At 54.6% G+C, this 14,101-nt stretch overlaps 1 protein-coding gene across 1 annotated transcript in view; it reads right to left on the reverse strand.

Annotated features, from left to right (window-relative positions):
- Positions 1–1,822: 1,822 nt before the first annotated feature.
- Positions 1,823–14,101, reverse strand: part of samd11 (sterile alpha motif domain containing 11) — a gene marked incomplete at its 5' end in the record, with an annotated part of 48,784 nt that continues 36,505 nt past the window's right edge. Inside the window, 6 exons of the mRNA XM_084436442.1 lie at positions 1,823–2,173; positions 2,579–2,689; positions 3,096–3,229; positions 4,236–5,120; positions 5,305–5,420; positions 11,457–11,604. Coding sequence (XP_084292568.1) covers positions 1,916–2,173; positions 2,579–2,689; positions 3,096–3,229; positions 4,236–5,120; positions 5,305–5,420; positions 11,457–11,604 — 1,652 coding nt within the window. The 3' untranslated portion in view covers positions 1,823–1,915. The remainder of the gene's footprint in view (positions 2,174–2,578; positions 2,690–3,095; positions 3,230–4,235; positions 5,121–5,304; positions 5,421–11,456; positions 11,605–14,101) is intronic.

Genomic DNA, 14,101 nt, shown 5'->3' on the forward strand with positions numbered 1-14,101 from the left:
AACAAATTCAAAGATTTGCATTAAGAGCTTTGTGCCTTTCTTTTCCCTGCAACAAAGAGAAAATGAAGTTAAGGGTTCTTTGGGATCCATTTTAAGGACTGATTATTTATACATACCATAATCTGTTCAGCTAACTACGTCAAAAGTCCTATAAATACTTTTTTCTCATATTTATATGCTGGAGTAGCATTCAAGATTGGGCGTCTTTAATTTCACAATTTGGAGAAAAAAATGGCAAACAATAAAAGTTGAACAAAAGTACCACCAAAGTTAGCATGTCACATTTTGTTCAGTCGTAAAGAAAGCGTTATTCGTGCAACTACAATTAAAACTCAAAAAATAAGTACCACGTACATAACCTTCAGGATATTTTCATCTTAAACATGATTCTGTACAATTTCGCCCGTTTGCTTCTCTCCCACAGTAGTCAACACGATTCATCATTACAAAAGGCATTAGCCCTACGAACCAAAGCCATAGATTTGTCACTGTAGCTTTCCTAACATCAGTAACCTTTAACCCTTTGTATCAGGGTGTGTCAAAATGAAACACCATGGCTGCGTTCAGAATCACATACGTCTACTATTTTTTTACCAGTATGTACTACAGCTGCCCCTAGAAAGTACGTACTTTGCACACAGTATGCATCCAATTGGGACATACTACCTTGTCATAAAATTGCGCCTTGAAATTTGACCACATCCGTCGCTGTCCATGAAGTGACATTCGTCCACAGCTGGGATTCATCAAAACGGCCTGCGCATGTGACATAATTTCCGCTGACCACAGGATTGTGAGTCAGAATAGCCAGAAAAGTGTGCTAGGTGTAGGACATCCTGGTATTTTTACTATGTATTGGGACATACTACATCCATTTTTGGCATACTATACAGTATAGTATGGAAGTACGCGAACCGGAACGCAGCTCATGGGTCAATGACACGGGTTGTGGTACCGGTGTCACCTTGAAAAGAGTCCCCCCTGTCACTAACACTCCATCCTAAGAGGTTCCAACCCCAGTTCTCCCCTAATTGTACCGTGTATCTCTCAGTCACGTTGCCCTACAATGTAAAAACCGCTAGAAACCAGAAACAACATTAAATATTGTTCCAATTCCACACATCCACTCATCTTTGGTATTGGACTGTGGAATGCATAGTTGCAATAATGAAAGGGAGTTAGCAGTTCCTGTTGAGCCATATGCTTATGCTCCAGCATTAGATATGCAGTTCCTCTGAACGGTGAGGGCTCCAGAGACGGGGGGGAGAGGTGAGGAGGAAGGAGAGAAGAGAGAGAGAAATAAAAAGAGGGAAGAGGCGTCTCTTTTTAAGTCCTCGGCGCTGCAGAGACTTTGGGGGGGAGCAGACAGACAGACGGAGAGAGAGAGAAAGAGGGTGGGGGGGGGTGGGGGGCGGCTTCCTCCAGTCCAGGAAGGAAGACTTTCCGCTAGCGTCTGTCTGTCTGACTCACAAGAATGTCGTGTTTGTGGGGCTTCGCTTCTTTTTTTGGCAAGCTGTCTGAGACCAGCTGTCTGCTTTCTCTCCCTCTCTTTCTCTCTCTCCCTCGTCGCTAAACGGCTCTCCCTCCTACCCAGTTTCCAGTCTTTGGATTCGGCTCGCTCGGCCACTCGCCACTGCGGTGGTGGAGGTTGATTGCGATACTTTATTCAGTCCCTCTATCTCTCAGGCAGTTTCTTCCTCCGAACCAAATGCTTAAATTCAAGGTGAGCCTCAAGGTCCTGGGTTGGTGTGTGTGTGTGTGTGTGTGTGTGCGCGCATGAGGGGGGGGGGGGGTATCAGCAGAGGAGGGTCAGCTCAGCGTCTGCTGAAGGGGAGCCTGTTCAACGACCTCTCTCGCCCAGTCCGCCCCCCCCCCCCCCGCCCCGCCCCAGGGTCAAGGCCAGGGGGCGCCCCGCCTACGAGGGGGTCTTGGCCTCGTAGCCCCCCGACGCGGCGGAGCTGCTGCCATTCTCCTGCTTGGGGGAGGAGCGCGAGGAGGGGGTGGGGCCGCTGTAGGGGGAGGAGCTGCTTCCGGCGGAGGCGGGCCGGAGGGGGCGGGGGGTCTCGGACGGCGGCATGGAGTCCCGGTCCGGGGGCCGCAGGACAGATGGCGCCAGCGGGAGGGCCAGCGGGAAGCTGGTCATGTAGAAGATCCTGCCAATGCGCCGCGCCACCTGAGGGGATCAGAAGCACATGGGGCACGCTCAGAGCCAATCGCGACGGAGCGCCGTAGCGCAATGCAGCACCGTGCACGAGCCACGCGGTAAAACTGTACGACCAGAGCGAGAGAGAGGAGAGGGAGGAGAGCTAGCTAGAGGGCTACGGGGCTTCGGAAACAGGGAGGGAAAGAGAGGGATGCTACGCTAACTGTCTGCTCAGGGCTAGTCTACCAGAGACACACACTCCCACACAAACGCACAACATAAATACACACGTCGAATAAACACACTGCGTTCGGTCCTACGGGCAGTTCAAACAAGCGCATACTTCTAAGCACACACACACACCCGTCACCCACTCACACACACACGCACACACTTGACGCACAGGCGGGTGTGTGTCCAGTCTGTGGTGTGTACCTGTGAGCGTATCTTGAGCGCGGGGCCCAGCTTCAGTCCCATGGTGTTGAGCAGGTGGTCCTCGGTGAGCAGGGGCAGGGTCTCTCCGTCGATGGCCTGCTCCCGGAACACCTGGGAGAGACACAGCCACTTCAGCCAGGCGCCAGCACACACACTCCATCACACACACACGTACTCTCTGACAAACATTCTCTCCCCCTCAAACACACACACACAAACAGGCGCAAATACACACTCGTGCGTACACATGCGGTAACCTAACATTTACAGCGACAAACACGCACTCACGCACTCGCACGCCATCAGAACTCTAAGCTACTCTATTTTCCAACCCGTTTGTGTGGGAGACGTGGATAAAACCACTGCCCTGAAAAGTATAAGGGTGTCCTTTGAAACGTAAATAGCGGCGGATACTCCGGTCTCTAGGCCCCTCTCCCTCTCTGTCTCTCTCTCTCTCTCCCTCTCTCTCTCTCTCCCCCGCCCCCTCTCTGTCTCCCTCCTCGCCTCTGTTCCTCACCTGCGCGTACTCCGCACATCCAGCCAGGCTGCCAACGAAGCCACACACCTCCTCCACGCTCCACTTGCCGATGTCCTCCACCGGGGGCGCCGTGGCCGCGTCCTCGCCGTCCAGGAACAGGCCTCCCATAGCGCCTGCCGCCGGGCAACGGGGAGAAGAACGGGCGTCAGGGGAGAGAACGACAGAGGAGCGTCAGGGGAAAGCGTTGCTTTTTCCCCGCGTCGAATAGCTTAAAGCCCGCAGGGGAAAGAGGGCGGGCGGAAATCCGCGGCGCTGAGTTCCCAGAACCCCCTCGGACGGGGTTGGGTCAGTCAGTGTTGTGTTTTATTTAATCAGTCAGACATGCTTGGTAATGGGTGTGAGCCTGCCTTATCTTGTCATGTCAATAAATCTCGAATGGAACTGAGACCGGGATATGTCGACGCCTCCGCTTTCCACCGCAACCTCCCCCTCCCCCCTCTCCTCTCTCTCTCTCTCTCTCTCTCTCTCCCCCCCCTCCCCTCTCTCTCTCCCCATGTGGCAGTGGTGGCGGTGGTGATAACCCTCTGTGTGGAGGGGTCAGGGGGGTCAGAGGTAGGGCCCCTCCAGGGGGAGAGGGGTGGGGGGAGGTCTCCATGCTAGAGATGCAGAGAGTGACGTTAATGGCTTTCATATGCCTGCCCAGGGGCCTGTGTGTGTGTGTGTGTGTGTGTGTGTGCGTGTGTGTGTGTGTGTGTGTGTCCCACTCGGTGAAACTAGTCGGTTCTGCCTTTGCTTCCCTAAGCAGTTTCTGTCCGCATTTTTCGAACGTTCCAATTTCTCTTTTTTAACGACAGTCTTTAACCATGAGCAACTGCAGCCAACGGTTTTAATTAGCCGATCGAACTGTTACACCGTGTGGATGTTTGATTCAGTGGTCATTTGTGAGCTGGATAGTGAACTTATTAGTCTTTTAAGCTGGAAAGTGAACATAGTAGTTTTGAGTTTGTGTGTTAAAAGGTGGCTGTTGACACAAAATAGTCGCCAAAGTGTGGATTGGGATCTGTGTGCACTGAGTTGGTGCAGTGCTAAGAATATAGCTTGAGTGAGTGAGTGTGTGTGTGTGTGTGTGTGTGTGTGTGTGTGTGTGTGTGTGTGTGTGTGTGTCAGAGCATTGCTCACCTGTGTGGAAGTAGGGGTTGGTGTAGGGGAATCCGAAGGGCAGTGTCTGGCCATGGAGAGCGGGCAGAGGGTGCATGGCGCCGGGCGGCAGGTGGTACTTCACGTCGCTCTTGCCCAGCCCCGGGAGGAAGATGTGATGACTGGGCGAGTCGGCGCCTGCCGAGCTACAGGGGGCGCTGAGTCGTCCCGAGCCCTCGCCGGCCTCCCGGGCGCCGTCGCACGCGCCCTTGCCCGCCGCGGACTCCTTCCCCGGGCACCCGTCTCTGTCCCTGTGTCTGTGAAGCCCGGCGAGCCTGCCGTCGTTGGCCTTGGCGCCCGGGCCCTCGTGCCTGTCCTCCCCCGGCTCCGCCTCGCTGTCGGAGTCCTTCATCTCCTCGTCCTCCGCCTCGCCGTCGTCCCTCCCCCCTCGGTGCCCCCCCGCCGCCTGGAGGTGCTGCGCCTGGGGGCCCTTCCCCCGGGGGCCCTTCCTGGAGCTGGCCCCGCCGGACGCCGAGCCCTGTCCCTGGGGGTCTTTGGGCGTCCCCGGGGTGGTGGAGGGGGCCTGGTGGTTGAGGGCCAGCAGAGGCGTGCCGCCGCCGCCGCCACCGTGGCGAAGCACCAGCATGGCGTTGGAGCGCCGGCTGAGCTCCTCCCGGAGGGGGTGGCCCTCGGGGATGTCGTGGAGGGAGCGTAGGGCCGGGTGGTCAGGGGAGAGGCCTGGGGGCAGGCCAACGAGGGTTTCGGAGCCCAGCAGACGCTGCTGCTGCTGCTGCCGGTGGAGGTTCTCCAGCTCCTTATGTCTCAGCAGCTCGGCCGACATCTCCAGGCGGGCCAGGTTCTGCTTCCTCAGCATCTCCTGCTGGCGTGCGAACATCTCCGCCTGAGCCGGCTGGAGGAAGCCGTAGCCTGGTGGTGGAGGAGGCGACAACAACACAGCGATGTTCACTCGTGCGGCTAATGCTAAGTGTTAGCGTGCTTCCGTTCGCAGGTACGTTGATTCCAGTGGTTAGCCAGCATTAGCGTGCTAGCATGTGTGTGCGGTTAGCATGCGTGTGCGGTTTGCATGCTGGCGTTAGCTTTCAAGACTCACCGGGGGCCTGACACAGGGCAGAAGGCATGCCCAGGAAGGGGGGCCGCAGGTGGGGGCCCAAGGCGATGTGGGGGGCGTTCTGGGGGGACAGCAGAGGTGGAGGGTGGGACATCTCCCTGCAGACACACAAGGGGGGAAAAACACTGCATTTTAACGAACAACAATAAATGTGAAAGCTGGTGTGAAGAGAAAAGCTGAACATGCAGTGGGGTTTCCAGAACTCTTGGTTGGTGTGTATTAATGTTTTGGTGTGTGGTGTGTGTTGGTGTGTGTGTGTTGTTGTGTGGTGTGAGGTGTGTGTGGTATGTTGGTGTGTATTGGTGTGTGGTCTATGTTGGTGTGTGCGGTGTGTGGTGTGTGTCGGGGTGTATTGGTGTGTGTGGTGTGTATTGGTGTGCGGCATGTGTTAGTGTGTATTGGTGTGTATTGGTGTTTTGGTGTGTGGTGTTTGTTGGTGTGTGTGGTATGTTGGTGTGTATTAGTGTGTGGTCTATGTTGGTGTGTGCGGTGTTTGGTGTGTATTGGTGTGTGTGGTGTGTATTGGTGTGTGGCATGTGTTAGTGTGTATTGGTGTGTATTGATGTGTGTGTGTGTGTGCGTGTGTTGGTGTGTGTGTGTGTGTGTGTGTGTGTTTGTGTTGGTGTGTTTTGATGTGTGGTGTGTGTGTTGGTGTGTATTGATGTGTGTGTGTGTGTGTGTGTGTGTGTGTTGGTGCCGGCTGGGCTCCTCTGCTGATCTATTCTTATCAGCGTGCTCTGGAGGCGGTGTGTCGCCAGAGCTCCCTCATCAGTCTTGTCACGCCGAAACCAGCGCCGCTGGCCATATTTGTACTCTGGGCTTTAGCCTCCCTTCCCTAGGCTCCACACACACAAACACACACACAAGCACACACACACATCGACACAAACACACACCAACACATACACAGAAACATACACACACACAGAAACCCACACACAGACATAAACACACACACACACCAAATCCAAGCTGCACTGCTTGAATGCACGCTAATACATACAAGCACAGGCAGACCCACCCTCTTTCTATCACGCACACTCACTCTTCTCTGACACACACACACACACACACACACACACACACACACACACCATAATGAGGGCTGAATGCACAATGCGAGTGTGTCATGCTACGACAGCTGGGGCGGCCCCCACGTCTCAACCAGAGCCACGGGCTGAAGGACCTTCTAATTAACACTCATCTTCCTCTCTTCTCTCCCTTTCCGCTCCTCTTCCCTCTCTCTCCCTCTCTCTCCCTCTCTCTCTCCCTCTCTCTCCCTCTCTCTCTCCCTCTCTCTCTCCCTCTCTCCCTCTCTCTCTCTCTGGTTAGTATTGTGCCAGTTTAAAGGCGGCGTGTCCTGCAACCCCTGGTTATGTAAAGGCCCACTCCATTATGTGATTCTCCTTTTGTCCTCTCTCTTTCTCTCTATTTCTCTCTCTCTCTCAGAGCACAGAAAAGTTCCTATCACATCCTTCTCTTTCTTGCTGCTCTGCCTACCTCCCCAAAGGAACAGACGAGAAAGGGGGATTTGGAGTGAGGAAAGGAGATGTTGTTTTAGGAGAGAAGGAGTGAAAATCTCTCTAGCGTGGTGTGTGTGTAAAAGAGAGAGAGAGAGAGAGAGAGAGAGAGAGAGAGAATGTACTGCAGACTGGGCTTTAGGAGTGTGTGGCAATCTGTTCTGCCTCCCTGTGTGTCCTATTAAAAGCGTTTAAAACTCTTTCCTACACACACACACACACACACACTTAATCTTTCCCAATCACACCAACCATGCAGGCCGAACATCAGCCGCATGTGGTGGCCATGTATTTCCAGAGCGAAAAACACACAGGGAGAACATGACTGGGAAAACAACAAAAACAAAAAAGCTCCACTCGCACAGAGCCACTGCTATTGTTTGGTGAGGCTTGTCTTCAAATTAACTAGCGCCTGCATGTCTCCCAACTGACACAGAGGGAGGGAGAGAGAGAGGAGAATGGAGGGGGGGCGGGGGGGTATACGCACGCAGAGCGCCAACAGGGGAGGTCACGGGCAGGGGGGCGGAGGTGGGGGGCGGGGGGAGAGGGGAGGGGGCGGGGAAGGGGGGGGGGGTGAAAACCATTCATCGATCGGCCCCGCTGCTGAAATGTTAATGCTAATCGTATAACCGCTCTCTCCGGCGGTGCCTCACACTCCGGTGGCAGCGCCAATTAATCTTGGGGAAGGGCTACGGCGCGTGACCCCGGGGCCGCTAGCCGGGGCCCGCCGCTGCTTATGTAATTACACCGCCCAGTGTGTAATCACCTGGCCTAATCCCTCAGGGCTAGCAATTAGCCTGGGCCGCCGCCGCCACCGCCGCCGAGCACAGCCCCCTCTTACGCTAGCTAGCTAGGCCCCGGCACGCAAAATAACCCCCCCCCCCCCTCTCCCCCGCGCGTTCACCCCCTGCCCCTGCCTCCCACCCCAGCACCAACCATCCCCCACAACCCCCCACCCGCCTCCTATCTCTGCGTCGCCTAGCCTAGCGTTAGCGTTAGCCCGCAGATGAATAACGGTCAATTAAAGCTGCATGACTGGGGCCGCCAGGCGTCCGCTCCACCATAATTAGGCCTAATCACTGGGAGGGAGGGAAGGAGAGAGACGGAGGGATGGAGGGAGAGGGAGGGAGGGAGAGAAGGGGAGGGGGAGGGAGCCAGACGCGCTCTCTCTCCTTTTATGGGAAGCAATTTGGGGGGGAAAGAGGCAGCCATTAACTGGCTTGCCCTGGGCTCTGTGCGTGTGTGTGTGTGTTGGTGCGTGTGTGCGTGTGTGCGTGCGCGTGCGTGTACATGCGTGTATGCGTACATTGTGTAACAAACAACAATGTAACCATTGACATAATCTGGGTTTTATAACTTAATACATAATACCATAAAAAACATATTTTTGGTTGTTGTTTTTTAAAACAAAGCAAATGTGTCAAGAATAACATTTTCCAATCCATAGTACCTCATAATGACAAAATAATTAAATGTACTGAATGAACGTTTCTCTCTCCCTACCCCTCCTTCTCCCTAACCCCCCCCTCTCTCTCCCTAACCCCCCTCCTCTCTCTCTCCCTAACCCCCCCCTCTCTCTCTCCCTAACCCCCCCCTCTCTCTCCCTAACCCCCCCTCTCTCTCTCCCTAACCCCCCCCCTCTCTCTCCCTACCCCCCCCTCTCTCTCTCCCTAACCCCCCCCTCTCTCTCTCCCTAACCCCACCCTCTCTCTTTCTCTGTCTCTCTCTTTCTCTCTTTCTGTCTCTCCCTCTCTCTCTCTCTCTCTCTCTCTCTCTCTCTCTCTCTCTCTCTCTCTTTCTGTCTCTCTCTCTCTCTCTCTCTCTCTCTGCCTGCAGTAAGGCCAGAGGCTCCCTGGGAATTCACTCGTGTGTGACGACCTGTCAGAGTGGCGACAGCGGCCCCTTCCCACAGCGGGGCAGAGTGTGCGGCTGTGTGTGAGTGTGTGTGTGTGTGTGTGTGTGTGTGTGTGTGTGTGTGTGTGTGTGTGCGCACGCGCAACACTGTCTCTGCGTTTTCAGTGTAACTGTGTTGGTATATGTGCCATGCGCATTTTTAATAAGTGTGCACATATGTGTCTTGCGCATGCATCTGCGTGTGAGCACGCATGTGAGTGTATAAACACGTGTCTGTGTGTGTGTGCGTGTGTGTTTGTGTCTGTGCTTGTGTGTGTGTCTGTGTGCATGCATGTGTGTGTGTGTATATGCGTGTGTGTGTATGTGTGTGTGTGCGTGTGTGTGTGTGACAGGGCTGCCCTTAATGACGGGAGCGTGGGGGGATTAGGAGTGCCGCGCGGCCGCCTTCGGCTCCCCCTCCACGGGAACACATTTACACAGGAAGCTCATTAAAATGGATGAGGCTCCCTCGTCTCTCGCTCCCTCCGTCTGTCTCTCTCTCTCCCTCTCTCTCTCTCTGTCCTCTTTAGCTCCCTCCATCTTTCTCTCGCTCTCCTACTCCATCGCCCTTTCCCCTCCGTCTCTCTCTCTCTCGTTCCCCCTCTTTCTTTGACCCTCATCGCTCTCTCCTCATCCTCTCCAACTCCCCCCTGTCCTCTCTGCCGCTCGCATCTCTACCTCCGCGTCTCCTCTCCCTCGCTCCCTCCCTCTCCATCACTCCATCTCTCTCCCTCTCCCCCCTTCCGTCCGGGTAGGGTTTGCCTTGCGGATTCTCCCGCAGCAGAGAGCCATTTAAGGCCAGACAGATGGAGCGGCAGGCTCTGAGAACATCGACCCTGCTAATGATTTGTTTTTAACAATGGCCCCTAATGGGCCTCAGATAATCAATGATGGGGAGTCGATGGAAAGGTGAGCAGGAGAGTCGGCTTCCGTCTCTAACCACCGCGTCTCTCTCTCGCTCTCTCTTTCTCTCTCTAAATCGCTCTATGATTTTCTCTCTCTCTCTTTTTCTCTCTCTCTCTCTCCCTCTCCCTCTCTCTCTCTCAGATCCTGATGGGCGGTGCTTTATGGGGGTCGAGGGCAGCCCACACAGCCACTGTCCTTTAACAATGTCAATGAAAAAAGTGTGACCTGGCCGGCGACAGGACACCCACGCACACGCACACACACACATGCACACACACACACACACACACCCATACCCACAATGACCTCTGGTGGTAGCAGCCCGTGTGAGGGAAGGGCAGTCCGACATCTTTTGTTCATTAATCCTTCTCATTTTACTCTCCGGAACATTCAAAGGGTTGAGAAGGAAAGGGTTAAACAGGGGAGGAGCGAGGGAGGGAGTGAGGGAAGGTAGGAAGGGAGCGAGGGAAGGTAGGAAGGCGGTAGAAAAGCATGCAGGCCTAGAAAACTTCCCCTGGTCCTGTGTGGCTAATTACTCCGTGTGCAGTCGGAGGGCCGTGGCTCACTGACCACATTCACGCCACACTACCAGGCTGCCAAACACACACACACACACACCAAACACACACACACACACACCAAACACACACCAAACACATAGGCCTGCACATAAACACACGCACACACACAAAGCACAAAATGGCAAGCTTGAAAAATGGCACAAACACACACACACACATACACCCCCGCCCTCTCCCTCCCCTGGCTGCCCCATGCAGTGCTGGCCCTGCTCTGCTTCCTGCTTACCCCCCCCCCCCCCCCCCCTTCCACCCCCCACTCCCCCTCACACACACACACACACACACACACTTCCCCCCCTGCCGCCGGCCCGCCGGCCCGTTATCGATCCCCCGCCTCTCCCCTCGCCACATAAATAATCGACAAGCAATTACCCGCCCACTCCCGCTGCCCCTGGCTTTGTTTGGGAGGCGCAGAGGGCAGCGCCGGGGGGGGGGGGGGGGGGGGCGTGTGGGGGGAGGAGGAGGCGTGCAGAGCTCTGGAACAGGAGCCGGGAGAGAGGCAGGGCTCCGATGCCGTACAGACACACACACACCGGATAGACAAACACACACACACACACACACCGTTCAGACAAACACACCGAACACACACACACACACACCGTACACAGTTAAATACCAAGTCTAACAAGATCACATCCACATGAGGGAGAGGCAGCAGGGAGGGAGGGAGGGGAGGAGAGGAGGGAGGGAGGGGGGGAGGGAGGAGAGGGAGGAGAGGAGGGAGGGAGGGAGGGAGGGAGGGAGGGAGGGAGGGAGGGAGGGAGGGAGGGAGGGAGGGAGGGAGGAGAGGAGGAAGGGAGGGAGGGAAGGGAAGGGAGGAGAGGATGGAGGGAAGGGAGGAAGGGAGGGGAGGGAAGGGAGGGAAGGGATGCAGTATTGGTAACGCAAACTTCGTTCACTCTAAAAATCTCTCATTCCTTCTCCCTCTTTTTCTAACTTCCTCCCTTTTTCATATTCCCTCTCTGCGGTGCATAATTTACACACACAAACACACACACAAACACTTACTCACTCACACACACACACACACAAACACTTACTCACTCACACACACGCACCTCATGCAGTATGCATTAGGGGTGGATGTGGGCTTTATTATTGATGATGAATATTGCAGTTATTGCACTGGAAGAGCCGGGCTTCCTCTCTACAGCTGGTCTGCCTGTGTGTGTGTGTGTGTGTGTGTGTGTGTGTGTGTGTGTGTGTGTGTGTGTGTGTGTGTGTGGCCTACCTGTCGGTGTAGTGGGCGTCGCGGTGCTGGGGGAGGCCCTGCTTGCGTCTCTGGCTGGAGGAGCTGCTGGCTGAGGGGAGGTGGGCCTCCAGACTCGCCTGGTTCCTCACCGCCGCCGCCAGCGCCTCCTGGCGCACACGCAACAGATCTGGAGAGAGAGAGAGAGAGAGAGGGAGAGAGAGAGGAGAGAGAGACAAAGAGAGAGAGGAGAGAGAGAGAAAGGAGAGAGAGAAAGGAGAGAGAGAGGAGAGAGGATGGAGAGAGGAGAAAGAGAGACAGAGAGAGAGAGAGAGAGGAGAGAGAGAAAGGAGAGAGAGAGGAGAAAGAAGTGACAGAGAGAGGAGAAAGAGATACAGAGAGAGAGGAGAGAGAAATGAGAGAGAGAGAGGAGAAAGAGAGAGGAGAGAGAGACAGGAGAGAGAGAGAGGATAGAGAGAGAGGAGAAAGAGAGGCAGGAGAGAGAGGAGAGAGAGGAGAGAGACAGGAGAGAGAGAGGAGAAAGAGAGACAGGAGAGAGAGGATAGAGAGACAGGAGAGAGACAGGAGAGAGAGAGAGGAGAGAGAAATAGCAGGGAGAGGAAGGGGAGTGGGTGGAAGACGTAGAGAGAGATTTTTTTTTAATATATATATTTTTTAAAAGCATTCAGACGTGTGCAATAAGCTGTTCGGAGCGCTAATCAGAGAAATGGCTTTTTGGCGTAAAAAAAAAAGAAAATCAAATCAGACTGGCTATACATTTCACCAGCTTACATCTTTGAGGCAGTTCTTAAATGTGTCATCTTCAATGTGAAACGTGTTACGCACAGAGAGCTTTTCGGCTTTGGGCTAAACGGCAGAAAAAGTATATTTAAATGGGAAAGGCAGTGTTTATATCTCTTCAAGTATTCTGATAGCTCTTAAATACCCCACTAAGTAACGTTAGTCTCAGAACTCTGGAAATAATCAACACCCGTTTCATCGCGCTGGCACACGCTCTCAGGCACGCACCCACACGCGCAAACACAGAGAAAAAACACTGGCACGCACATCAGAACCACACACAACACACAAACGTGCACATGCGACGCACATTTTATACAACAAGGGGGTGGAGAGGAGGAGGAGGAGGAGGAGGAGGAGGAGAAGAGAGCGCAGCGTCACAGGGAATGTGGGATCTCTGGCAGCAGGAGCCCTGCGGGGTCGCGGCGCTCCACCGGTGACCGAGAAGGGGAGCGAGAGGTCAGGGTGAAGAACAGGGTGTTCCTTCTCCTCCATCTCTCTATCTCTCTCCCTCTCTATCTCTCTCCTGTTATCCGTTTCTCTCGTTCTACCTGTCTTCGTATCTCTCTCCCCCCCCGACCACCGTCTCTCCCCAAATCTCTGTACCCCCCCCCACCCACCCACCCACCCACTGCGCCGCTTCCTCTTCACCCTGACCTCTCGCTCCCCTTCTTGACCTCCTTCTCTCCATCCCACTCCGTCTTCTCTCTCTCTCTCTCTCCCTGCCCCTCCCTCGTTCCCTCCCTCCATCAGAGGGGAGGCCTCGTCACTATCAGCCAGGGCAGGCTACACCGGGAGACAGGCCTTCTAATGAGAGGGTGTTAAAGAGAAAATCCATCCTCCCTCCCTCTCTCTCTCTCTCTCTCCCTCTCTCTCTCTCTCTCTTCCTGTCCCATTTCGTTCTATCTCTCTCCTCACCCCCCCCCCCCCCACATGCACACACACAGCCCCCCTCTTTTTTAATTAGACAGATCCCACAGGAGCTGGGGGCCATTTCCGCCGCTGGTGCAATCATGAGTGCACGTTGGTGTGTGTGTGTGTGTGTGTGTGTGTGTGTGTGTGTGTGTGTGCACACATGTAAGTGTAAGTGTGTGTCTCTCGCAATGCGTGTATTTCCCTCTGTCTGTTTATGTGTCTGAAAGTGTGTGTGCGTCTGTGTGTGTGTGTGTGTGTGGGCCTATGGGCTCATAGTTTTCAGTGAGGATGTTTTTCTGTGTGTGTGTGTGTGTGTGTGTGTGTGTGTGTATGTGTGTGTTGTGTGTGTGTGTGTGTGTGCTAGGGCGTTGAGCGGGCGCCTGGGTTGGGGGCGGAGCGACAGATATTAATGCGGCCCAGCTCTGGTGTATCGATCTGTTTGCTGCGCGGGGCCGCAGGGGACTCAACTGGCGGCAGACGGGTGTGTGTGTGTGTGTGTGTCTGTGTGTGTGTGTGTGTGTGTGTGTGTGTGTGTGTCTGTGTGACGGTTGGGGGGTAGCGGGTAAGAGATAAGGGAGGGAGAAGGAAACTGGAGCTCAGGAATAAGAGCACACACACACGCGCGCACGCACGCACACACACGCACACACACACACACACATAATATGGGGCTGGGCTGGGGGTGGAGGACACAGTCTTCACCTCTATAACTCCTATAGTTTGACTGCGGAAACCCTCTTGCCTCTCCACACCGTTCTACCTCTCCTCCAGCTCATCCCTATGAGTTCTCCTTTTGGCTACAGAGGGTGTATAACAAATAACAAAATGCAATCTCCGTCTCTCTCTCTCTCTCTCTTAGTCTCTCTCTCTCTCTCTTTCTCTCTCTCTTCGTCTCTCTCTCTCCCTCTCTCACTCTTCTTCTCTGTCGCTCTCTCTTTCTCTCTCTCTCTCTCTCCGTCTCTCTCTTCTCA

The sequence above is a fragment of the Borostomias antarcticus genome, assembly GCF_949987555.1.
Source record: "Borostomias antarcticus genome assembly, chromosome: 3".
In the NCBI taxonomy this organism is placed as follows: Eukaryota; Metazoa; Chordata; class Actinopteri; order Stomiiformes; family Stomiidae; genus Borostomias; species Borostomias antarcticus.